Source organism: Emiliania huxleyi (genome assembly GCF_000372725.1).
Source record: "Emiliania huxleyi CCMP1516 unplaced genomic scaffold EMIHUscaffold_79, whole genome shotgun sequence".
NCBI classification, from domain to species: Eukaryota; Haptophyta; order Isochrysidales; family Noelaerhabdaceae; genus Emiliania; species Emiliania huxleyi.
Window position 1 is genome coordinate 301947 of NW_005196094.1, and position 24514 is coordinate 326460.

General features: G+C 69.9%; 7 protein-coding genes across 7 annotated transcripts in view; 5 read left to right on the plus strand and 2 right to left on the minus strand.

The window, feature by feature from the left end:
• Positions 1–592: 592 nt before the first annotated feature.
• EMIHUDRAFT_218471 (hypothetical protein) lies at positions 593–7594 on the plus strand (the record flags this gene model as incomplete). The annotated part of the gene is made up of 13 exons (XM_005759879.1): positions 593–1341; positions 1423–1492; positions 1782–2167; positions 2417–2603; positions 2754–2941; positions 3465–3568; positions 3699–4192; positions 5240–6037; positions 6206–6319; positions 6444–6911; positions 6992–7102; positions 7188–7379; positions 7580–7594. The coding sequence occupies 13 exons, from the start codon at positions 593–595 to the stop codon at positions 7592–7594; spliced, it is 3876 nt and encodes a 1291-aa protein (XP_005759936.1).
• A 144-nt stretch (positions 7595–7738) lies between these two features.
• On the minus strand, positions 7739–9773 carry EMIHUDRAFT_453331 (hypothetical protein). The gene is made up of 4 exons (XM_005759880.1): positions 8919–9773; positions 8629–8842; positions 8093–8274; positions 7739–7940 (listed from the first exon to the last, which is right to left on the minus strand). The coding sequence occupies exons 1-4, from the start codon at positions 9731–9733 to the stop codon at positions 7928–7930; spliced, it is 1224 nt and encodes a 407-aa protein (XP_005759937.1). The 5' UTR covers positions 9734–9773; the 3' UTR covers positions 7739–7927.
• Positions 9774–9861: 88 nt separating this feature from the next.
• EMIHUDRAFT_438567 (hypothetical protein) lies at positions 9862–12419 on the plus strand. The gene is made up of 3 exons (XM_005759881.1): positions 9862–11458; positions 11572–11639; positions 11713–12419. Exons 1-3 carry the CDS (start codon positions 9927–9929, stop codon positions 12141–12143), a joined length of 2031 nt encoding a protein of 676 aa, XP_005759938.1. The 5' UTR covers positions 9862–9926; the 3' UTR covers positions 12144–12419.
• Positions 12420–13670: 1251 nt separating this feature from the next.
• On the plus strand, positions 13671–14967 carry EMIHUDRAFT_218474 (hypothetical protein; the record flags this gene model as incomplete). The annotated part of the gene is made up of 4 exons (XM_005759882.1): positions 13671–13880; positions 13949–14180; positions 14245–14444; positions 14722–14967. 4 exons carry the CDS (start codon positions 13671–13673, stop codon positions 14965–14967), a joined length of 888 nt encoding a protein of 295 aa, XP_005759939.1.
• Positions 14968–15184: 217 nt separating this feature from the next.
• On the plus strand, positions 15185–16986 carry EMIHUDRAFT_218475 (hypothetical protein; the record flags this gene model as incomplete). Its single annotated transcript, XM_005759883.1, has 2 exons — positions 15185–16854; positions 16935–16986. 2 exons carry the CDS (start codon positions 15185–15187, stop codon positions 16984–16986), a joined length of 1722 nt encoding a protein of 573 aa, XP_005759940.1.
• A 99-nt stretch (positions 16987–17085) lies between these two features.
• On the minus strand, positions 17086–18973 carry EMIHUDRAFT_218476 (hypothetical protein; the record flags this gene model as incomplete). The annotated part of the gene is made up of 9 exons (XM_005759884.1): positions 17086–17098; positions 17173–17207; positions 17268–17350; positions 17487–17667; positions 17886–17951; positions 18045–18263; positions 18380–18483; positions 18548–18619; positions 18697–18973. The coding sequence occupies 9 exons, from the start codon at positions 18971–18973 to the stop codon at positions 17086–17088; spliced, it is 1050 nt and encodes a 349-aa protein (XP_005759941.1).
• Positions 18974–22219: 3246 nt separating this feature from the next.
• EMIHUDRAFT_438570 (hypothetical protein) overlaps positions 22220–24514 on the plus strand; it is a 2738-nt gene continuing 443 nt past the window's right edge. Inside the window, exons 1-6 of the mRNA XM_005759885.1 lie at positions 22220–22252; positions 22514–22634; positions 22882–22974; positions 23284–23333; positions 23411–23864; positions 24045–24171. Of these exons, the coding sequence (XP_005759942.1) occupies positions 23540–23864; positions 24045–24171 (452 nt within the window). The 5' untranslated portion in view covers positions 22220–22252; positions 22514–22634; positions 22882–22974; positions 23284–23333; positions 23411–23539. The remainder of the gene's footprint in view (positions 22253–22513; positions 22635–22881; positions 22975–23283; positions 23334–23410; positions 23865–24044; positions 24172–24514) is intronic.

Here is a 24514-nt window from a genome sequence, read left to right on the forward strand (position 1 = left end):
ATTCACTATTCTACGTCCCACAGCCCACACCCACTAGGTGTGGGTGTCCAACTCAAGAGACCGCGCAGAAACCAGAAGCGAGAAGGCCATTGAGGGTCGGTGTGGGAGTGCCAACCCCACAATGCCTATAAAAAACCCAACCCAGGATAGAGCCGTTATTTCGCGTTCGCTCGCGTTCCTGGGGAACCGTCTCGAGCGTCGAGGGACCCGTTTGCCGATGTCGCCTAGTGTGACTGACTCTCGGCGACTCTGACTGTCGCGCCTGTTCGCGGGATGGAAATTCTTTTCTTTTCCTGTGTCTCTCTCTTCTCTCGTGCCAGTGCGCGCGGGGGGGGGTCCACAGATAAATAAATAGAGCACGCCTCTCCAGGAAGGAGAGAGAGATGGATGGGCGACGCACGGACACCAGAGGGACAGGCGTGCGTGCGCGCACCCCGCCCCGCTCGCAGGGCGTAAAGAAAGAAAGAAAGAAAACACGCATCCAAGGGAGGGATGTCGCAGGGCGTGCATCACACAGCAAAATCCCGGCCTGCAGCAATTGGCAAAAATTCTTCTTCGTGGGTCGGGACTTTTCGCTGACCTATGGACGCGAATGCGTCGCTTGAGGCCAGTGCGTGTCCCTGCGGCCACCCGCCGGGTGCTGCTGCCCGCTGGCACGCCGCGGCCACTATCGTCATCTAGTCAATCAGCGGGCAGCAGTCAGTCCGCTGGCTGGGAGACCATCAAGCCGCGGTGGGATGCTGCAGCGTTCGCGTGGCGTCGCCGCTCGGAAGAGGAGGCCGAAGCCGTCATCAGTGCGGCGCGCACCGAGCTTGAGCGGCTCGAGGCCCAGGCGCGCGGCGGCGGGGCGAATGCGGACGCGCACGAGCTCGTGGCGGCGGCGACGCCTGCGCGTGCAGCGCTTGGCGCCTGCCGGCGGGCAGGCCGGTGGACAGAGCTGCTCAGCCTGTTCGACGCGATGGGCCGTGCCAACGTGGCGCGAGATGGCGCCGCCTTCGAGCACGCGCTCGTAAGCGCCATGGTTCTCGAGCGCTTTGATCTCGCGCTCGCCCTGTGGCACGAGCTGCCACGGCAGCAGCCGCCAGTCGCCCCGTCTGTCCGCTCATACAACGCCGCGATCAGCGCCTATGAGCGGTCCGGTCGCGCTGCCGAAGCGATTGCCCTCGGTGAAAAGATGGAGGCGGCAGGCGTGGCGGCCGACTCGGACACCTGCCACGTCCTCATCTGCGCGTGCGAGGGCGCAGCGGACGCGAGGACGGCCAGCCGGATGCTAGCTAGGCGGCCAGCGAGGCAAGGGCGAGGAGACGAGGGGCGAGGGGCGGGGAGTGAGGGACCGCCTGGGTGGCTGTAGGCTCGAGGCGGCGGGCGCACGGCCGCCGGGCCGCCTCTACGACACCGCGATGTGCGCCGCCTCCGCCGCAGGGGACGGGAGGACGGCCCTCGCACTCCTCTCTCGGATGAGGCACGGCCGAGCGCCGCGCTCCGCCGCAACGTACGCCGCAGCGATCCGCGCGTGCGCACGCCGCCCTCCCGCGAGCCGCTCCCCGGCCGAACCGAGCGCGTTGGCGGCCGCCGCCTTGCCAGAGCCGCTTGCGTCGGCTCGCGGTTCGAGCGACGCCTTCTCTGCGGGCGGCGGCGAGGGCGGCGGCGAGGGCGGCGGTAGCGCTGGGATGCTCTCGTCGCTCGCCGCGTCGCTGCTCAAAGAGGAGCGGAGCGGGAGGGGTGGGCGGTATCAGGCTCGTACTGCAGACGACTCACCCCGGCTTCGCCTCTCCTGTTAGTCTCCCGAGCTCGTCGCGACCGTGCTGCGCGACGACGGCGCTGTCGACGAGCTGCTGCTCGCGTGCGGCTCGAGCGGCGAGGCGAGGGAGGCGCTCGACGTCCTCTCCGCCGCGGACGGGGAGGGGGAGGCCGCGCGCTCGCCGTCCGCCCTCTACCGCTGGCGGACGCTTGCGCTGCGCGCGTGCGGGGCCGGACCTTTCGGAGCCGAGGCGCGAACGCTGCTCGAGCAGATCCGACAGGACGCCGCCGGCGCAGAGGGAGGGAAGGGAGGCGCGGAGGGGGGGAGGGGCGTCACAGCCGCGCACCTCTCCGACGCGGTGCGCGCCTCGGCCGCGTCCCGCGAGTGGGAGGCCGCCATCGCGCTCCACGCTGACATCTGCAACAAGTGGGGCTCCGCCGCCGCCACCCCGGCCGCCGCCGTCGCCGCCATCGTGTCGCACGGCAAGCGGCGCCACCTCGACGGCGCGGCGGCGCTCTTTGAGTCGCTGCCGCCCTTGCCCCGCGCGCCGCAGCACCTCGCCGCCGGGCCGCAGCAGCAGCGGCTTGGGCGGCGCGACAGCGGGGGCGGCGGAGGCGGCGGCGGCGGAGGAGGAGGAGGAGCGGTCGCGGCTGCTGCCGGCGCCGCCCCGGCGAGGCCGATGCGCGACGTGCAGGCGTACAACGCGATGCTGATGGCGTGCCTCGAGTGCGGCGCGCCCTCGCACGTGCTCTCGCTCCTCGCGGCCATGCGCGCCGACGGCCTTCTCCCAAACGCCCTCTCGCTCACCAGCGCGATCGTCGCGGCGCAGCGGCTCGGGCGGCACGAGGCGGCGCTCGCCCTCGTGCAGGAGCTTCACACGCCGCGCGCGTCGTGGAGGTGGAGAGACACGTACGAAGCGGACGCCGCGGACGCCGCCGCAGCCGACGCCGCCGACGCCGCCGCGACTCCATCCCTCTTTGGCGGCTTCGGTGTCGGCGGTTCGGTCGGGCAGTCGGCGGCGCAGCTTCCGCTCGGCGACGCGCTGCGGCTCGGCGCATTCAACGGCCGCATCACGGCCTGCTTGCGCGACGGGCAGCCGTCTCGCGCGGTGGCGCTCTTCGAGGAGATGGGCGTGCGCGGCGTCCCGCGCAACTCCCTCTCGCTCGCTCTCGGCGCCGAGGCGATGGCGCGCTGCGGCGAGTGGGCCCGGCCGCTCGAGGCGATCGGCCTCATCCGCCAGCACGCAGCCGCGGCGGGCGCGTCGGCCGACGCCGGCGCCGCGCCGCCGCCCGCCGCCCTGTCGGCGGTGCCGGCATCGGCGCTGTCGTCGGCGATGCGCTCCTGCGTCGTCCGGCGAGAGTGGCGCGGTGCCCTCGCTCTGCTCGACCCGAGCGGCGACGCGGCGGTTGCGGTGGCGACCGCTGCGAGAGGCGTGGCCGGCGGCCGGGCGTCGAGTGGTGTTGGAGGCGGGGCTGGCAGCGGCCTGCCGCTGGCCGAGGCGCCCCGCTCGCTCTTCTTCTCGGACGACGAGTTGCAGGCGGTGGCGGAGGCGGCCGCTGCGGCCGCCGCGGCGTCGGCTGATTTTTGCGCCGCCGCCGCGGACGCTTGCGTCGCCGCCGGCGAGTGGAGGCGCGCTTCGGCGCTGTGCGACAGCTGGCGGGGCGGCGGCGGGGACGCTGCGACTAATCCGCTGGTCTTACACGCGGCGATGAGCGCCTTCGAGGCGGGCGGGCAGTGGGAGAATGCTCTCGCCACGCTCGAAGTCCTGGCGAGCCATTGGGCGCCGCCCCGCCTTGGCTCCTCTCCCCTCGCTTCCTCAGTGCGAGGGTCTCTCCTTGCAGGCGACGAGCGAGGAGCCGTCGCCGCTCACACCGCCCGCAGGCGCCCCCCCAAACCCACCCCCGCCCGCAATTCGACGCCCACGCGCGCGGCCAAGCGCCACCCCCTTTCCCTGCAGGCGTCGCCCTCGGGAAGGCGCTCGGCGCGTGCACCGCCGCAGGGGCCTGGCAGCCCGCCGCGGCGCTGCTCGCCGCGCGCGCCACCGAGCCACGCGTGCGCGCCACGATGGTCGTGCGCGCCCTCGATGCGTGCTCATCGCGCGGCGCCGTCGACGCCTTGCTGGCGGCGCGAGGTGCGGCTGTCCCACTGGCGCATGACCCCTCCTCCAGCAGTGCTGGAGACGGGGTGGCGGGGGAGGCCGATTCCGAGGGGGTGGGGGAGTGCTCACTCGGCTTCGCAGCGCCGCCCCTCGAGGGGGCCGAGCTGAGCGCCGCCGTCACAGCCTTCGCCGCGCACGGCGCGTGGGACCGTGTGGCCTCCGCCCTCGACGAGGCGGAGGAGGCGCGCCGCTCGCTCTGCGCGCCGCCGCTCCAAAAGGCGATCGAGAGCGCGGCGGAGGCGCGCGAGTGGGGCCTGCTCCTCCGGCTCTTCCGCGGCGGCAGCGGCGGGATGGTCGCTGCCCTGCCGCAGCCTGTCGACGGCGCCACGCCGGGTGGCGGCGACGCCGGGCGGGCGGGGGGTACCGCGGGCCACGTGGGTCCTCACCAAGCCGGGCGAGAGGAGTGGGCCGAGGAGGCGGAGTGGGCGGGCGCGGCGGAGGCTGGCTTCGCCGTTGACCTCAACGCCGCGCCCGTAGCTGCGGGCGCGGCGGGGGTCGGCGGCGGGGCAAAGGCGGCGGGCGTGGCCGTGACGAGCGCCGCAGCCGGCCTCGCCGCAGGGGCGGCGGCAGGGCCTCATGGCGCCGCCCTCGGCGCCGCGGCGGGGATTGCGGCTGGGACGGTCGCCGGCTTGCGCGGCGTCGAGGCGGCGGAGGCGTCGCAGGGCGCGGTCGAGTCCCTCCTCGGCATGCGGCCTCGGGACCTCTCCACCCCGGCGGCACGCGGCGCGGCGGGCGTACTCAGTGCGGGCGTTGCCGCCGGCGCGGCGGCGGCGGCGGCGGCCGGGCCCCACGGCGCCGCCCTCGGTGCAGTCGCAGGCATGGCGGCGGGCCTCGCGCGGCTGCAGGCGGGGCGCATGGGCGCTCCGATCGCCGCTGCCGTCGGAGCGACTCTCGCCGCGGCGGGCGGGGGCGGGCTGCGGCGCGGGCGGTGGTGGTGGGACATGGCCAGCTACCGGCTGGTGCTCCGCGCCTGCCGTCGCACCGCGGACTGGCGCACGGCCCACGCCGTCCTCGGCTCGATCCGCTCCATCCCCCCGACGGCCTTCTCTCAGCCGCCACGCGCAGCCGCGCCGCCGGCCGACGGCCCGCAGCCCCTCTTCGCCGACTACGCCGTCCTCCGCTCGCTCGGCCGCGCGCCCAAGTCGCCGCCGAGCCATCGGGCCGGGCGGCGGCGGGCGAGCGCTGCGAGCGGCGGCGGCGGCGGGAGCAGCAGTGGCGGCCAGGGCGGCGCTGGCGCCGACGCCGGCACCGGCACCGCGGGGTTGCTGCGCGCGCGGCTGCTCCCGGCGGCACCGGCAGCCGGGATGGCGCACGCCGCAGACGCCGACTGCTTCGCCCAGGCCATGACTGCCGGCCTCGCTGATGGCTCACCCGAGGCGCTGCTCGCCACCGCCGCCTTGCTCCAGACGGCGGAGAGGGCGGGCGTGGCGGATGGCGCAGTCTACGGCGTCGCGGCCCAAGCCAACGTCCGGCTCGGCCGGAGGCTCGAGGCCTGGCAGCTGCTGCAGCGGGCGAGGGCTCGCGGCGTCGAGCTCATCACGCTTGAGATGAACGTCCTACTCGGCGCGGGGGCGCGGTGCGGCCAGCTCCTTCCCGCCGTGGCGCTGCTGCACGAGATGCGCCGCTCGGGCTCGCGCGTCGCTCCGGACGTCGGGTCGTACGACGCGCTCCTGTTCCCGCTCGCCTCCGCGGGCCGGTTTGGAGAGCTGCTCTCGCTCTTCGACGCGATGCAGAAGGACGGCCTCGCGCCGATCGAGCCGCACTACCGCCTCGCCATCTCGGCTTGCGCGGCGAGGGGCGAGGGCGCGCGCGCGGCCGCAATTCTGCTCCGGATGCAGTCGCGAGGCATGCGATATGGCCAGGCTGCCGCCGCCGCCATGCTGGCGTGCAACCGCGAGAAGCGCTACACCACCACTCTCGACATCTTTGAGGCTCTTCGCGCCGCAGCCAGCGACGCGCCGCCGTCCGTCGCCTTCGCCGGCGGCGGTGACGACGGCGACGGCGCTAAGCGGGACGCGTGGAAGGAGGAGCCGTTCCGCTCGGCATACGTCTTCAACGCGGCCCTCGACGCGATGCGGCGACTCCACCGGCCGACCGACGCCGCGGAGCTGCTGCAGGCGATGCGGCGCGTGCACGGGGTCGCGCCGGACCACGCGTCCTTCGGCATCGCCCTCGCCTCCGCCCGCGAGGCGGGTGACGCGCGGCTCTTTCTCGAGCTGCTGCGCACGCTCTGCGCCGAGGCGGGAGGGAGGCGAGGCGAGGGAGGGAGGCGAGGCTTCCTCGTCTCGGACCGGCTCCACTCGGAGCTCCTTGCTGGGCTCGGCTTCTTCGGCGAGCCTCGCCGCGCACTGCGGCTGCTGTCGCAGCTCCTCGACACCGACCTGCCACTCTCGAGCGCCGTCTTCAACCGCGCCCTCAAAGTGGCCGGCCCACCGCCCCCACCACGCAGCCCCATCGCCCCACCAAGCCCCTGCGCCCCTCCCGTGCCTCCACCGCGCTCCAGCCCCGTCGGCTGCGTCTCTGACCCCGGCCTCGTCCCTCCAGGTGGTCGGCCGGTCGGCGGAGCGCCGTCCCCTCGCCCTCCGCCTTGTCGCCATTGGCAGCGAGCGCAGCGCGTGGGACGCCGCCGCCGACAGCGAGCCCTTTGTCTGGGCGCCCGAGGCGGCGCGGCTGGACGCGCGCGCCTTTTGGACCGGCCCGCCGCTCACTGCGGCGCTCGCCTTTTGGCTTCGTGAGCTCGCCGCGCGCTATCCGCCGTCTGGCGCCTCGCCGCCGCCGCAGTCCGCCGCCCTCGTCGTGTCGGACGGGGCGCGCGCAGGGGGCAGCGACGCCGAGGCGGAGGCGCGGCTCGAGTACGTCTCGCTCGACCTCTCGTCGCACGGGGTGGTGCACGCTACGCTGCCGGCCGGCGAGGCATACGCCTCAGACGCTCTCGCGCCGCCTGGCCTGCCGCTCCTCAGACCTTGCCTCCGCCTAGTTGGGGACGCGGCGTGCATGACGCGTGCGTGGCATGTCGCGTAGGCGGCCTGACGCTGCTGCTCGACGTGCCGTCGGCGCTCGCCGCGGGGCGGCAGCTGGCGGCCTCTGTGCAGGAGCCGCCTCGGTCGGCGCGCCTCGATGCGCTGCTCGGCGGCGACGACGTGGCTGCCGACGAGCTCGACCACTCGCTGGACGCGCTGCTCGGCAGCCTCGCCCCGCGGGATGTGTGGGCGAGCCGCCCGCTCCTCCGCGGTCGAGGCGCACAATAGCCGAGCAGAGCTCACGAGGAGGGGGGGTCTGGCCGTGTAGGTGAGCCACAAGCGCCGCGACGAGGCCAGGCGGCGAGCCCGCGGCCGCGCCGCTCTGCTCGAGCGAGGCTTGCTTCCCGATGACAGACTGCTGTCCGAGGAGTCTGCCGCTGCCGCGTTCGACTCTGCGGCCGAGCGCAAGGCTGCGCCCGGCTCGCGGTCTCGGTGGCCGGCGCCGCTGCCTGACGGGCGGGTGCCGTGGTCCACTCCGCGAGAGTCGGATGCGCGACCGCGGGACAATGTGTTTCGCGCCGCGCCGTCTCGGAGAAGGGCGGTGTGAGAGGGACGACAGACGTGTACGTATGTGTAGTGTCTAGTGTGTAGTGAGATTGCTGCACTGATGGTTCTGATCGCGCGCTGCGCCGTGACGTGTTGCCCCGGCGTTCGTGTGAGGCTGCTTTCAGCTAAGATAACTTTTTTTGAAAAGATAGATTGAGCAGGCAGACAGCGGGGGCGCCCCCCCCCCCCCTTGGAAGCGCGAGGTAAGGTAAGGTAAGGTAAATTTCTCCCCACACACAAAGTGGTGGGGCAAGGCCAAGTGGGGGCGACCCTCGCATTCCTCAATCATTCCAACTCCACAACCCGGACATGCCGGACATGTCCGAGATTGGACACCCCCACGATTTTCACGAGATTTTGCCAATGTTGGGCCGCTGTGCTGTGCTTTTGATGTGCACGATCGTAGCCAGAGTCCCAGGGGTTTACTCAACGCGGCCACTCGCTCGCGCCCTCCGCGCGGCGCTACTCCCGCCGCCTGCCGCGCGCGCCCGCTTTTGCTTGAGCCGGTTGCAGAAGCCGAGCCGCTCGAGCGCGTCAAGCGCGGCCGCCACCGTCGCAGGCCCCACCCCCGCCCCCGCGGCCGCGCGCGCCTCCTCCTCGGAGAAGGTTGCTGGCGCGGCGCGGCACCACTCGAGCAGCGGCCACAGCGGCGGCGGCGCGAGCACCTCGACGCGCAGCAGCGAGGCGAGCTCCTCGCCGCCGAACTGGGCGTGCAGCACGTACGCGCGCGGGTCGCCCGCCCCCTCCCACGTCGCAACGGCGGCTTGGTCGACGCCGTCCACCAGCAGCGCCTCGCCGCTCGTCAGCAGCTCTGCGCGCCCAATCGCGCGCGCGAGCCGGCTGGGCGCGCGACCCGACCGCTCGCCGGCCTCGCCCTCCGCGCCCTCCTCGCCCGCGCCGCCGCCCTCGCTCTCGCCGCGCGTCTCGCTGTCAGCGTCGCTGTCCTCGTCGTCGTCGCTCCCGTCCCCCTCCTCGCTGCCGCCGCTCTCCTCCGCCTCCTCCGCCGTCGGCGCGCGCAGCACGACCGCGAGCGGGTTGCGCCGGAACCGGCGCGGCGGCCCCGCCTCGGCCGGCTCGGCCGGCTCGGCGTCGGCCTCGCTGGCGAGTGGCAACGCGAGCTGGAGGGGCCGGGGCGGAGGCATGCAAGCGGGGAGGAGGTCGACGGGGCGCAGGGCGGCCGCCTCCTTTGCGAGGAGGGCGAGCGCGTCGGCGAGCTGCGACCGGCCCTGCGCGAGCGAGTGGAGGCAGAGAGGCGCGCGGCCGGCCGGGTGGCAGCGGAGCCGCTGCTTGAGCGCGTCTCCGAGCACGTCCGCCCAGCAGAGGCCGATGAGGGAGACGTTGACCGAGAGCGAGTCCTCCTCGCACTCCACGCGGTGCCTAGTGGACGCGCCGCGAACGGGTCGTGGACGTGCCGCGCCGGCTCTGCCTCTGCTCGCGCTGTGCGCTGCGCCACGTCCCGGCGGGCAGGTAGAGGAAGGAGCCCGGCGTGAGGAGGACGTCCTCGCACCCCTCCTCGAGCTCCTCCGCCGCCGGCTCCGGCTCGAAGGCCGCCGCCCCGCCCGAGTGCTGCGCGTGGCACTTTGCCTGCTGCTCCGCCGCGCCGAGCATCGCCGCATCCTTCCGCCGCCACATCGGGGTGCAGCCGCGGACGGGGTGCGCCACGTCGCCCCGCTTGAGCCGCCAGCGCTTGCTGCCGGAGAGCTGCAGCGTGAAGTTCTCCATGAAGTCGAAATGCCAGTCCGTCGTGTGGCCCGCCCGGGACGCAAACGTCTCCACCTCGCTCCGAGCCGCTCCGTCGGGGTGGAGGGCGCCGTACGACATGCCGAGCTGCTGCGAGAGGGCCGTCACGAGCAGGTCGGACACCTCCTCGGGCGCGCGGAAGTAGAGCGAGCCGCCCGCGCGGTGGCACGCCAGCGCCGCCTCTGCGTCCTCCGTCTTGAAGGACTCCGCGCGGCCGCCGCCCGACTGCTCGCCGGGCCGGCCGCCGAGCTGGCCGGAGACCCAGACGTGGATCGCCTCGGACGGCGTGTCCTGCAGCAGGCGCGCCAGCGAGAGCCGGTGCAGCCGCTCGACCAGCGGCTCGAAGCGCCGCGCGGACGAGTGTGTCGCATACACCCGCTGGCGGTAGACGGCCTGCACAAACTTGTGCGGCGCGAGCGGGTGGACGAGCTGCGCGAGCAGCGGCAGCCGGCGGCCGTCAAAGGCGCCGACAGACGGGGCCGGGTCGCGCTCCTCGTCCATCCACCGCTCGAGCAGGAGGCGCGACATGCTGGACGCAAGGATTTCTCTCTGCCCTGCCGGCCCCTCGGCGACGATGCGGTGCAGCGGCTGGCCCTGAGAGAAAAAATCAGCGTTTCGATTGTTTTTTTCCTTCTCTTTTCGTGGAGGAAGGTCAAGGAGCGCCTGCACGCCCTCCTCCGCGGCGCTCGCGCTCACCTCCGCGGCGCCTGCGGGCACGGAGATGGAGCTTCTCACCTCCTGCTTCCCGTGCTGCTGCCCACCGGAAGCCGCCTCACGCGTCACCTCCGAGCTCAAGCTGATCGAGGAGCCTGGCGTCCGGCCGCCGTACCACCACCGCCTCGGCTCGACGCTCAGCGTGGACGGCGACGCGGGCGAGACGCCGACCTCGTCGGGCGCCGGCCCGAGCAGCGGCGGCGGCGACACGCCGCCGCACCTCTACCCTTCCGACACCGCCAAGCTGCTCCCTGGCGAGGGCGCGCCCGCCGGCGCGATCCGCTTCAAGGCGCCGTTTGGGCTCAAAAAGACCAACTCGTGGCCGCGACGAGGCCACGCCAACGCGCCGGCCCCCGAGGCGGTCGGCGTGACGCCGGCCGCGCGCAGGCAGGGCACGCGCAGCGAGATCGAGCCGCTCTCCGACACGGACGAGTCGGAGACGCGCGAGCCGCTCGTCGGCGCGGCAAAGCGGCGGCAGGACGACGGCGGGGAGCCGCTCTCGGCGAGCCCGCCGCTGCCGGGGGCCGCCACCTGCCGCGCCGACTTCGCCCACCCGCTGCACCGCCGCACCCACTCCTCCGACCTCGCCGACGGCCTCGACGTCAGCGGCGAGTCGCCCTCCTCGGCGATGGAGGCGATCGCCGGCGCGACCGTCGCCTCGGTCACCGTCGACCTGCGGGAGGGCCTCGGCGAGGGGGAGGCGGCGGGTCGGGCCGGCGCTCCGTCCGCGCTCCCCCCGTCCGCGCTGCCGGACGGCGTGGTCGACGGCTCCCCCCTCCGGCCCGACCAGCCGACCGCGCGCCCCTTTCCCGCGCCGCCAGCCTTTGAGCTCCCTCTGGCTCGGCCTGCCGCGCCCGAGGCGCACCCGAGCGAGGCAAGCGCGGCCCATCCCCAGCCCCCAGCCACGCCGCAGCCTCCAGCGCCGCTGCCGGCGGCGCCGCTGCCCGCCGCCGTCGAGCCGGCCGCCCCGCCGCCGCCCGCCCTGCCGCCCGCCCTGCCGCCGCCCGGCGACGCTCGCATCGAGGAGGCGGAGCCGCCGCCGCCGCCGCTCGGCTCGCGGCCCCTCACTATTGCTCCGGCCGCGCGGCCCGTCGAGCCCGTCGCGCCGCTCAGCACGGCTCCGCCTCTCGCGCCAAAGACGCCCTCGGCGGCGGAGCTGATGCGGCCGCGGCCCGAGGGAGCCGCGAGGCGAGAGCCCTCCCCTCGGCAGCCCTCCCCTCGCCGCTCGCCCCGCTCGTCGAGGAAGCTCGGCCGCTCGACCTCCGCCTCGTCGTCGGAGCTCTCGTTCGGCAGCGGCAGCAGCGCGGTCCGCCTGCTCCCGGCGCCCCTCAACAAGAACCGCGTCTGCGAGTACGGCTGGCTCACGCCGCTCCTCTCGTCGCTGGTGGCGAGCCAGGCGGCCGGTGTGACGGACCTCGCTTCCGGCACGCCGGGCGCCACGCTCTTCGTCGTCTGCGGCGGCTGCCCAAACTCGTTCTGCGGCATGCAGGCCGTCCTCTACACGCACATGCGCAGCTCGCCGCCGGAGCTCGACTTTTGGCGCGCGCGAGAGGGGTGGGGGTGGGGGAGGGGGGAGGGTGAGGAGGGGGCCGGCGGGTGTGGGGGGAGGGGAGGTCGCTGACGGGCGTGCCGCGCCCGTCCCCTCGCCGCAGGTGGATCAAGCCGAAGAAGGAGGACGGCTCGACCCTCGAGCGCGCCACGCTCGACCGCCACTCCAAGGGCGAGCGCAAGAACGACCCTGGGGCCGTACTCATTACCTACGAATTCACTGTTAATGAACTGTTAATTCACAGGCGAGCACAAAAACGACCCGGGCCGCTCGCGCGCGCTGTACGCGCAGTTCGCAGACCTGTTCGCCGTGGGCGGCGGCGCCGAGGCGGCGGCGCGCGCCTCGCGGGCGGGCGGAGGCAAGCTGCGCTTCGAGGTTGTGGGTGCGTCGGGGCCGGCGCCGCGCGCGCTCATCGTCGACGTCGAGTCGCGCGCGCACTACTACATCTACCTCATCTGGCAGGAGGATTGGACCTCCAACCCGTTCGCGCGCTCAAAGTACATCAAGGGCAAGCTAGTCTACCAGCGGGACCCGACCGTGCCAGAGTACTTCGCGCGGCCGTACGCCTACCGCGACGGCGTCCTGTCCGTGCCGCCGCACGCGGAGCTCGAGGAGGCGGTGGCGGAGCCGATGCCGACCGACGCCATCCAGAGCCGCTGCCTCGACGACTCGTGAGGCGGTAGATGAGGCGGGGGGCGGGGCGGGGCGTCGGCCGCGGCGGGCGGCAGGCGCATCGCGGCTCGCTAGCGGGCAGCCGCCTCGGGGCAGCCGCGCGCCGGCTCTCGGGCCGGGGCGGTAAGCCCGTGAATAGTCGCTAGCGAGAGCGTGCGAGTGTGTTGGGCGCCGGCGTGGTGGCGGTCAGGCGGTGTGGTTCGCGGTCGAGGCTCCCAGGCTCCGCGCACCGCGGTATTCAAACCTCGGCTCCGATATACGGGGCGGTCGGCGGTCGCACTACTAACGCCTAACGGCGGGTTTTTTCCGCGCTCAACCTATACAACCAGCGCTCAGCGGTCCATACACAGGGACAGGCCATTACACGCGATACCCGGTACGGCTTCCTTTACACAGAGAAGAGATACGGGCCCTTAAGGGCCTAGAGAACACAACAGTCACCCCCCTCTCTCTTCTTTCTCCCAGTAAGCTAAAAGTACGTACGTACACAGAGATAGCTGTTTATGCATACGGTACCGTTTTGCGCGTTGGCACATTGCACCGTTTTGAGAGAGTGAGAGACGTGCTCACGAACGATCCAGGCACTTGCTGTGCTCGTTCGAGGCATCATCTGAGCTCGGGTGCAACCGGTACATCAGTCAGAGAACAAACAGGTTTCATGTACTCGCTCGGTCCTCGGACCTCGGAGTCGAGGGGACAGCGAGGGGACCTCGCCGGAGGCGGAGCGGGAAGCCCGGTGTATCGTATGGTCCGACACATCCAAAGTGGAAGCACAGGGTGTGTTGGGAGTACCCTCAGGGGTGAGACTGAGCCGGGAGGACCTGGTGGGTGGCCGGCCCGATCGGTACAGCCTTCAGACGGGCCTTGATGCTGTCTGAAAGGGCCGATATCGAGCGGTAGCATCCGGGGCAGCCTGGTCACGCTTGCCACGACTAGCGCTCGTCTGCTGCACGCCCGGCTCGCGAGGCAGCCTTCTCCACAGCCCGCACAAACGCCCGTTTAGGCAAGAGGAGAGTCGTCCCCCCCCAAGTCGACCCCCCCCCCCCCTAGAATCGATTTCTGCTAACGATTTCACCGGAAAACGCTGGTGCAGATGAGTATTATTCGGTGGAAGTCCGTTGTTGCACCGCTGCAAGGGCGTGCGTGGCCGGTGAGGTGAGGCCGCGGACTCGGCCATCTCCCGCGGGTGAGAGGGCGAGAGGAAGCATGCCCGTCCGAGTCGGGGAGGCAAACACACAACCATCCTCGCGCGTGTGGGCGGCCTTCTCGGCCCGCTATACTAACCCTAAGTCGGCCCTTCCTCGCGGTCGGCTGCGGAGGCCCCTTAGCCCTAGCCGGAGCTAAGGGAGCCGGCTTTTTCGGCGCTAACCCTAGGAGAAACCGCTCCGGAAGAGGGTTGCTGGCACCATCGGGCGGCGCCATGCGGATGGCGGGAGTCGGGTCTGCCATCGGCGGGCCGTGAGAGCGCTGACAGGCACGGGGGAGTTTTTTGCTCACTTTCGGCGTGGCGCCGACTAAGGGAAGCAGTCTATGCTAAACTTTGCGATCTTCGGCCTCGTTTTGACCGTCGCCTTCGCAAGAAACGGCACCCGCGAGATCATAGCCAACGTCGAAACAGTGTACGAGAAGCCTGCGTCTCCGGCTCGTGGCATCGTCGTCCTGGCCCACGGCTGCCAGCATTCGGCGACAGATTTCTGGCCGCACAGCACCGCGTGCGCCGAGTGCATTGGCCTTCCAGAGGTTCCCAGAGACTGCTGTGCGTGTATGAGTGTGCCTTTTGCTGAGACCTGGATCGCCGGTCGGTGTAGGAGGTGCGCATCGCTCGCGCCATCGTCGCTGCAGGCTGGGTGGCCGTCGCATTCTCGTCAGCCGACCGCGAGATGAGCCGCTGCTGGGAGTTCGAGGTGGACGGGCCGCGTGTGCTGCGCGCCCTCTCCAAGTTCCGCCACCGCCACGGACTCGACGAGCTGCCCGCCGCCGCTCTGGGCGCCTCGTCTGGAGGCGACAGAGTGCTGCGCCGCTGCCGCCGCTCTGCTTCGAGTGGCGGCAGCTTGGCTAAGCCCCTCAGAAGGGTCCCCACCCGCGGCCCCCACCCGCGCGGCAGGCGCCTTTGTGCTGATGCTTGCGCGCGAGCTCCCTCTGCGGGCCGTGGTGTCGCAGATCATGGCCCTCCCGCCCGCGATGCTGCAGGGCTACAACGGCACGCCCTTCCCGCCCACTCTCTTCCTCCACATGCCTCGCGACGGGCGCACCGCCGCCCTCGTCAGCAAGTGCGTTGGCAGGCTCTCCCAGCAGGGCCGGCCCGTCGCGGAAATCGGCGCGGCGCCGCAACCCGCAGCCGCCCCCCACGCGCCTTCCCCACGCCCCGCCCTCCCCTCCCCCTTCCGCAGGCGCTCCGCCTCTCGCCGTGACGGACGCCTTCTTCACTCGCATACCCGGCGTCGGCGGCCCGCTCTCCGCCCGCATCGCCGCCGCGCTGTCGCCGCACCTCAATGGCCGCCCTTGCCGCTGCCGCGGCGTGCCACGCACCGCGCACATCTCACCCTGCGGCGTCTCTGCAGGCGAGAGGAGACTCAAGCAGGACCCGCGCCGGAGCAAGTGGCGCGAGACGCTCTGCGCCGACGAGGGCCTCTGCGCTCTGCTGCCCGGCCGGCGGCCAGGCGAGCCAGATGCGCTCGTGCACGACGTCTCTCCGGTGGCGGAGGTGCTCAACGTGGCGTGGGCGCAGCACGAGATCGTGGCGGACTACATGCCGCAGACGATGGAGTGGATCGAGAGCGAAGGTACGACTGGACTGGCGGGGGCGAGGCAGCGCGCAGAGCTTTGACGGCATGGATGGCAAGGGTGCGTCTGGCGAGGCGAGGGGCGGTGTGCGATTCGACTGGAAGCCTCCGTGTCTCCAAAAGCCGTGCCCCGCGCACCTTCGTTCTATGTGTGTTAGGTCTGTGAAGCGTGAGCTGTGACGGTGTCGTGAATTACTACACTACCCCCCAATTGGTATCATTTAACCCGAAACTGTGCGGCGGGCACCCATCGGCATCGCCATGCAGGCCGCTTTCGGCCGCCGTTGCCTGCAGCTCGTTGCGCTCAATCGCTCTGACGTAGGCGGGCTGCCATGGAGCACCGCAGCCGCCTTCTCCCTCCTCGCTGCCTACTTTCTCCTTGTCCCCCTCTCCGACACCCTCGCGCTGCAGGCCGGCCTCGAGCTGACTCCAGCCATCACAGCTGTGACCCTCTGCATCATCGCGGCGGTCACGCCCATGTACAGCGCTTTCGTCGCTGCGTCCCCTGTTCAGTCGGTGCTGCCGCGCTTCTACATCCTCGTTGCGGCGCTGCTACTCCTCTTTGGTGCCCTCCTCTCGCTCTACCCACGCAACACAGTGCTCGGCTTCAGCTTCGTCGTGTTCGTCCAAACCTGCTCGCTCTTCCTCACCACCACCTTCTGGGCGCGCATGGCAACGCTTCACTCCAAGCCTCAGTCCGTCCGTGTGTTTGGCCTCATCGCCGCCGCGGCATCGCTCGGCCAGCTGGGCTCGTCGTTGGCGGCTCCCGCTCTCTATGCGCTCATGGGCCGCTCCATCATCTTCGGGTCGGCCCTCTTGCTGTGCGCGTGCATTGTCTTTGTACGCTGGCGGAGCGGCAGTGCTGATGCAGACGCCGCAGCTGCGGACGCGTCCACCTCTGCCCGCGAAGACAGCGTCCGCCTCGAGGACAGCGCCCAACAAGGCGCAGGAGCCGCTGGAACCGGCACCACCACCGCCACCGCCACCGCCAGTGACACGACACGTGGCTGCTGCTCGAGCTTGACGGCCGCGCGGGTGCTAATCTCCACGCCGCTCCTGCGCGGCCTCACCGCCCACTCGCTTCTCATCACCTTCCTTGCCGCGGGCATCTGGTACGAGCGGGCAGCGGCCGTGGCTGTGGCCTTTGCCAGCGACGCGACGCGCTTCGACTTCTTCTCAACGCTGAATGCCGTGACCAGTGTCACGACGCTCGTCCTGCAAACGTGCCTCTTCTCTCGGTCGCTGCGCTTCCTCGGCGCCAGAGGGACCCTCCTTGCCGAGCCGCTTGTGGTGTCAGCGGGCCTCGCCGCGAGCATCATACGTCCTGGCCTGCTCTCGATCGCGCTCCTCGACGGCGGCAGGAAGGTCGTGCACTACGCAATCGTTAAGCCGACCAAAGAGAGCCTGTACACCGGCATGTCTCGCGACGCGCAGCTGCTCGCGAAGCCGCTGCTCGACACGTTCGTCTACCGACTCGGGTCGCTTCTTGGGGCAGCCTACTTCGCTGCCGCACTCGCTGGGGGCATGGGAGAGGACACGCGGCGGTACATCCTTCTGGCCGTGAGTGCGGTGTGGGGCTGCAACTCATGGTGGATAGGTAGCCTCGCCGACAAGGCGAACGAGTCGAGTGCGGCTGACCCGACCAAGAGCGGCGCTGCCGGTGGTGAGATGTCGCTCGAGCTCCGGCGCAAGTCCCTGCGGAGCGAGAGGGCAGCGCGCCGCTACGACGGGCTCGAAGATCCAGAGGGTGAGGTGGACCTGGCCGCGGAGGAGCCACCCGCCGCAAAGAAGCGTGCTCTCGGCTCCCGCGAGGCCACGGCGCTTGTGTGTGGCCTCATCAGCCTCCTCCTCGCCGTGGCACTGTTAAAGTCCGCACGTGCGCCAACGCCCTCACAAATGGTGCAGAATGGCACGAGCTACACCGGAATATGGTTGACGCCCCAACCTGCCGAACCACCACCACCGCCGGCGATCTTCCCCTCGTCGTTATTGCCGCCCCCACTACCACCAGGGAGGTGCTGATGCCGCCGGTCAGGCGGCCGAGGAGCAAAACCCGAAAGTAGCCCGTGCTCGGTGAGGCGGCTGCCCCCCCGTGCTTTGTGAGGCAGGACAGGATGTAGAGGGCTGCGTATCCCAGACAGCCTGCCCGCCGACCTGCCCGATCACAGAGCGAGCCTACGAGGGTCCCGAAGAGCATGGAGGAGGCGTAGCCGGCGATGAAGAGGTGTCCTATTTCTGCAATGGACCACCCGTAGTAGTCGTACAGCCTGTACACGTAAGGGCCCTAAACGCGACAGGGCCGGGCTGTTTTGGCTTGCTGCGGTTGTGGACAGCGCTCAGGGACCGGCTTTGCCTGAAGCCAGTCGCCGGCGATCATGAGGGCGTAGACGGTGAGATAATTCCGCTGGAACGCGGCGAATTTGGCGTCTGGCATGGCCGGGGGGCTGTGTGGCCCCGGCATGGCTGTGTGCGGGTGCGCATTGGCGCCGCGATGTTTTGCCGGTTCCACAGTGAGTCATGAGTACCACCTTCGTACACAATCATAATGAAATAGCCAATCAACGTCCCCATTCCATGAGCCATTCCGTCCCGTTGCTCACCAGGTAGGTCCTCACAACTGCCGCCGGCGCCGCGCCGGTCGCAGCCTCACTCGGCCCAGCTCCTGGCGCTGGCGCCTGCCCTCCGATTCGCGCGCTGTTGGACATGAATGCGGGAGACGAGATGAGGGCAGTGTCGCGCCGTTCCTGCGACGGTAGGGTCGCGGGAGAGGTGTGGCTTGAGCTATCACGCAGGCAGGCACACGGGGGCAGGAAGGATATCAGGTAGCGAGTTGGGGCAGGGAAGAGATCACCTCGCGATGGTACTGTCCCGGGCCGGGCGACGGCTCGGCCACGCGGGGCACTCGAGTCGCTCCAGGCAGTGGGACGCCGAAGCGATCAATCATCGAAGGGCGGATGTGGACCGCCGGAAGCGCCCGCTGCAGCGCGGGTGGGTCGGTCTGGTATTGGCCAGGGCCAGGGAGCCCCGACTGGGGGCGTGGCAAGATGCCCAGCTGCTGCTCGCGCGTGGCACGCGACGATGGAGCTTCCGTCGAGAGTGGAACTCTGGATCGGAAACTGACCGACGCGAGGTGTCCTCCTTCTGGCAGCCGACGCGGCTCGTACTGACCGGGCGCCGGAGTGGACTGCCTCGAGGTGGGCTGTGGTGGCGCAGCGCGGCGTTGCGCAAACCCCATTTGTTGGCGCGCCTCCGCCTTGGCGACGGCTGCCACGCGCGCCTCTGCTTTCAATCGCTCGTGCATTCGGATGGCAGACTGCCGTGCCTCGAGCGCATCGGGCGCCTGACGGCGGGCAGGAGAGCTGAACGAAGCGCGGGTATTGGGGCGCAGCCATAGGAACTGAGGTTGGCTTTGCGCGCCGAGTATGCGCCAGGACCTGGCTCCGGCTCATCCACAACCTCCACAGGCCGCTGTGACGGTGGCCTGAAGGACGATGTACCACCGCCGGCGGCGTAGCGCGAGCGCAGCTCGCGTGAGAAGGACCGCGGGTCCTCATAGGCACCTACGGCGGGGTGGGGTCTTGGAGAGGGTGGCTGGTGCGCATTGGAGGGTTGCTCTCTCCGAACCCGGAGCGGGCGTGTAGTTGCGCGGCACCAAGCTCTTGCGTTGCGTCTTGGACACAAAGCCGACACCGAGGCCTGAGGAAGAAGCTCAGTGGCCCTCATCGCTGGTGCTGCACGTTGACGGGTTGGGGTGCTGGACTGGGACGGACAACCTTTCTTCGAGTAGACGCGATCATCGCGGACAGCCGCGCGCGCGGATTCGTACGACCCTGGTCCGGGCAGGTCGTTTTCAACCTCGGTGAAGCGGTGTGCGCAAGAGCCAAAGCCCTTGCGCGCCCCCGTGTTTGGGCATAGCGTCGTCTCAAACTTGCTCGGAATCGATGCGGCAGCCGTCGGCGCACCAGTCCGCTGCCCCGTGAGCGGCCCGGAGCGCAGCTTCCCCCTCTTCTCCCTGCCGACCTGCCGAAACGAAGGCCGATCGGGTCTCATTGCAGCGCGACTCGTGCCTGGCGAGGCCGGCCGCCGGGCGTAACAGCTCGTCGCTCCGTTTTCTTATTCAGCTTTTATAGAGTTCCGAGAGAGTTTTCAGTGTGTGCACTTACGATCGATTAAGCTAAAGACACTCACAAGAGCAAAGACACACAGCCTGCCACACAAACAAACCCGAGTGAGCGCACGGCACTACGCTCTACCCACGAGGGATACCCATCACTGAGCCGACGATGCTACGGGTAGCCCCAGGGTGGTGCCCACCCCCATACCCTCTGGCACTTGCCTGCGCCCTGGCCGCGCATGCCGCGCACGCGCGCGCACGCGCGCGCACGCCCGCGCACGCCCGCGCACGCCCGCGCACGCCGCGCACGCCCGCGCACGCCCGCGCACGCGCGCGCACGTGTGCGCACGTGTGCGCACGTGTGCGCACGTGCGCGCACGCGGCACTACGCCGCACTACGCCGCACTACGCCGCACAGTGTGGCGCTGTGTGGCACTTCCGGCAGGTTGCTGTGAGAGAAGCATGTGTTACCCCCTACACAGCCTTTTACACACATTTAATCACCATCAAGACCCAAGAGCATCTCTCTGACCTCCTCTAGGTCACACCTGTCTGGGCATGACTTAGGGCCAGCTCGCGACCCCTTTTTCCGCCATGCAACAGTGGGTTCGTCCAAGTCCATGACTTCATCCCACCCATCAGCCGGGTAGAAGATACGCATCTGCTGGTCTGGAACTCCCGGCACAAGCTGCACGACAATGCCTGGTTGCCAAGTCCCGGTGTCATCAGTGTGGTCGTCCTCATCCCACCACACAACCTGGACATGCCAGCCGACGATGTTCTGCGCATCATTAGTTGTCTGCCGTAACCCGGCTGTCCCCAATACATAGCCAGCAGGCGTTTTGGCCTGCTGCTGCTGCCCCCCCTCCTGCTGCTGCTGCTGCTGCGTGCGGGAAGCGCGACCGCCAGCCGTGCCACCACCTGCAACACCCTGAAGCTGAGCATCCTCAGCAAGCCCCTCCTCGCCGTCCTCAAAGCCTGGAGTCTCACCAGGGCCGTCTCGCGATCTGGCAGTACGCACCTTGCTGCTGACTTCGAGCTGCCCTGCTCGCAAATCTGTGATGGCAAGCAAGCGCCCGCGGGAGCCTCTACCACGTGGGTCGCGGGGATTTGCTGCAGCATCGACAAAGCCTGCCCCTCCCCGGATGAAGTTGCCATAGGCGTGGCGAATGCGAGAGGATATGGCAGGGTCTTGCCTTTGCCGCATCCCGTGTGGCGGGAGGCGGTTGGTGATCAGATCAGAGATGTGAGGAGGGAAGCAGCTTGTATAACTGCTGCCGCTGCCCTGCTGAGAAGGCTGCGGTAAAGGCGCGCCGCCATCGCTGCCGCCATCCCCGTCACCACTGAGCTTTGCCTCCTCCTCCTTGTCCGCACCTTCGCCGCCGCCTCCGCCGCCTCCGCCGCCGCCGCCGCCCAGTCCGCTGCCGCTGCTGCCACCACCCAGCCCACCTCCGAGCTGCTGCGGAGGCTGTGCTTGTCCAGCCGCTGAAAGCGTGACAAGAAGGTGAAGGCACTTGTCCGGGGTCTGAAGGCCAGCATCCAATAGAGTGGTATTTTGGCATGGCCAACCATTCTCTCTCAGTCCAGTCGGCGATTGGATGTCATTCAGAACTCGGCGAGAAGCTTTATCAATTGCAACAACTGGGCAGGCAGCATTGACGTTAGCTCTGAAGTTGGCAGTTGGCAGTAGACCAGCAGCGCAGGCAACCGTGTGGACAACTGAGGACAACATGTCCCCATACTGATGCCGTGGTTGTGTGACAGTGATTGTCCTGCAGGGGGAGTACCATGCCAGATCAGCCACAATTGTGACATATGTGGCTGGCGTGATTGCCTGCTGCTGCTGCTGCTGCTGCTGCTGCTGCTGCTGCTGCTGCTGCTGCTGCTGCTGCTGCTGCTGCTGCTGCTGCTGCTGCTGCTGCTGCTGCTGCTGCTGCTGCTGCTGCTGCTGCTGCTGCTGCTGCTGCTGCTGCTGCTGCTGCTGCTGCTGCTGCTGCTGCTGCTGCTGCTGCTGCTGCTGCTGCTGCTGCTGCTGCTGCTGCTGCTGCTGCTGCTGCTGCTGCCCCCGCTGCTGCCCCCGCTGCTGGCTGCCCCCGCTGCTGCCCCCGCTGCTGCCCCCGCTGCTGCCCCAGCCCCCGCTGCTGCCCCGGCCCCCGCTGCTGCCCCAGCCCCCGCTGCTGCCCCGGCCCCCGCTGCTGCCCCAGCTGCCCCCCCCTAAACACCTCTTGATACAGTCTCTGCCACCATGCTGCGGCGGCCTGGGCGGCCTGAGGACAAGTCCAGGTGAATGCTGCTGCTGCTGCTGAGTAGGGGCCATCAAGAGACCAGGTGATGGAGCCTCCTCACTGAGCTTCTGCTGCAGCTCCTATGGCCAGACAATGAAGCAGTTAGCGGTGGATCATGTGCCGTTTATGGACATGGCTACTATGGACATGGCTACTAGCAGGCACCCTGGCAAAGTTGACAGCATGCCTCAGCACTTCTGTCCCTGGATGTGGGGATGGCTGTGCTTGGTAGTGCTCCAAGTTGAACTGTAGAAAAGGAAGCACCCCCTGTTCCTTAGTTAAACTTTATAGGAGTGCCGACGCGGCGCGCGAATAAATAGGAAACTGGGAACGGCGCGAGAGACAAACCTAGGAACGCGTAAGGTCAAAATACTACTGAGTAAACAAAAGCGTGCTTGTCGGAGGGGGGGTCGTGAAGGGTGAGGGCAGTCGAAGTTAATTACCTTAGTTAGTAAGGAAGGTGAAGAACAGTCAAGCTCATCTCTCTCTCTCTCTCTCTCAAAGCCCCCCCCCCCCTTGTCACCCCCCCCAGTCAGAAGAAAGTGAAAGATTTTTTACAAAACTCCCTCGCACAACCCTGGGCACGGGACTGTGGCGCACACACTGGCACTAACACAGGAAGAATTTCGAACACTGGCAAACTAGGGATGGGAAGAGGACAGAGTCCCCACCTTGCTCCTTGCGGAACAAGCAAGCAAGCAAGGGTCTTGGGAGGATGCCATTCGGGGGGAAGGGGTGCGGGGCACACAGCGCGACACGGAGAGGGGGTGGGCAGGATCACCCACACAGGATCACCGAGCGCTGCAAATTCTTTTGGAGAGAGGCTTGTATCTTAAGAATTCTTTTGGATCCGTTCTTTACGCGAAAATTCTTTGGGGGGCCTTGAGAGGTGACCTGGCTGGCCGGTCCGCCGCTCTCCACGCGCTGCTTGTGCGCAGCGTGCGCCGTTCTGCACTCGGGCACACCACCGCTCCACTCTCCGCTCTCCTCCAGCCGCACAGAGCCCAACCAGACCCGACGGTCGGCGTTGAGCGTCGTTGAGCAGTGCCACGAGAGGCAGCAGCGTCTCGCCCGTGTGCCACAGCCGCGTGTGAGTTGCGATGGGAGCCAGCTAGCCTCCCGACCGGCCTCCCGCGCACACTCGCACTTGGCAGCCTCGAGCCTCACCGCGCCCGCTGCACACTGCCTCAGGCACCTTGGCTCCCGCCACCACGCCGCCGCTCCAGTGCTCCTGCCACTGCCGCAGCCCTCCGCGTCGCGTTTCCGCCACCCTTTGACCGAGGCCGTGCGCTAGGCAGGCGTGCAGCTACAGGTGCGCGGCGGCGCGCGGCGCACCACCGCCGCGCTCTCACTCCTCATCCCGGCCAGCTCTCCCCTCTTTCCGTCCCGCTGCTCCCCCGTCACCTCGCGATATCTCCCTCCCTCCCTCCCTCCCTCTCTCGGAGCCTCTCGGCAGGCCTCTGTCCCTCCGCCCCCCCCCTTCCTCCGCCGACCGCGCACCGCGCCATCCCCGCCGCCGTCGGCCTCACACCAGGTCTCATCGGCGCTCTCTGCCGTAGGTTGCGCGCCGCTGCAGGGCGGGCTGCGCGGCTCGTCGCTCGTGCGTCAGGCGCGGCCGCGGCCGCGGCGCTCTCGCCTCTGCTGAGGCGCGCTATCTGCTCGCCTCGCCGCTCTCCCCCCTCTCTCGCATCTCTCTCCGCACACTTCCCATTCGCGCCACGCCGCGGCGTCGCCACCGCACCGCCCTCTCTCGCCCTCACTGCGCGCTCCTCACCTCGCGATATCTCCCTCCCTCCCTCCCTCCCTCTCTCGGAGCCTCTCGGCAGGCCTCTGTCCCTCCGCCCCCCCCCGTTCCTCCGCCGACCGCGCACCGCGCCATCCCCGCCGCCGTCGGCCTCACACCAGGTCTCATCGGCGCTCTCTGCCGTAGGTTGCGCGCCGCTGCAGGGCGGGCTGCGCGGCTCGTCGCTCGTGGGTGAGGCGCGGCCGCGGCGCTCTCGCTTCTGCTGAGGCGCGCTAGCTGCTCGCCTCGCCGCTCTCCCCCCTCTGTCGCACCTCTCTCCGCACTCCTCGGCGGCAGCCCCGCAGGCTCGGGTCGCTGCAACCTCGAGTCGGGTTGGAGCGGATGGGCGGCGCGGGGGCCAGCGTCGGCGGCGCCGCCCCGCCGCCGCCTCGACTCCTCCTCCTCCTCCGTCGCTGTCTACATCTTTCGACGGCATGCGCCGCCTCGCAGGGCGCGTCCAGAGCAGCTCGGGCGGCGCTGCTGCGGCGGGGGCGGATGGCGCGGTCGCCGCGCCGCTCATCGGTGAGCCGGCGCTCCCGCGCGGCGCTCCGGCGGCCGGCGGCGTGTTTCGCCGCTGCGGAGGGCGTTGTCGTCGCGAGGGGCGGGCCCACGGCGGCGGAGGCGCTGCGCTGACGGCCGCTGACGGCGGCGGTGAGGGCCCAAGCGCCGGCCGAAGAAGCGTTGCCGCGATTGCCGTGGCGTGCCGCCTGGCGGGCCCGGCGAGCGGTCCCCGCCGGTCGGGGCTGCCAGCGCTGCACGGTGCGAGCCGCAAATCCCGCCCCCCGCCACCTCTCGCCCCTCCCCCAGCCCTCTCCCTCGGCCCCGCCTCTCGCCCCGCCCGGGACTCTCCCCACGCCGCCTCTCCGCCACCCGCCAGCCATCCCCGCCCCCGCCACCCTGGCCCCAGCGCGCACGCACCCGCACGCGTCCCTGCCGCAGACTGGCGCGGCGACAAGGTGATCGAGGCTGAGCATATGCACTGGAGGCGACGGCCTCGACTTGCGCGCGATCGGCGCCTCGCTCCTCTCGGCTCGGCAACTATACGCGGCGCGCCAGCGTCGGCCTGGTCAAGGCTGCCCCGCACACACCCCTCTCGCCGTCGCCTCCTCCCTCCTTCCCGCGACCTCGGACTAGGAACAGCTGCGGATCGAGCAGGCGGAGCCGGCCGCGGTTCGATCGAACAGCTTTCTTGATAGATGACGTCTTGCTCTCGAACTTGGTTTGCTGTCCGCGGCGTCACTTCCCTCGACGCAGCGTCGCGGCGGGAGTGGAGCACAGCTTCACTAGCGAGTACGACGTGCGCTACCTGTCTGTACCTATACGGAGATGGGCCCTCCCACCGCGGCTGCGCTGAAGAAGCTTTTCCTCGCCGACCCCGTCTCCTTTCATTTCCTTTTTTCTCTACAGAA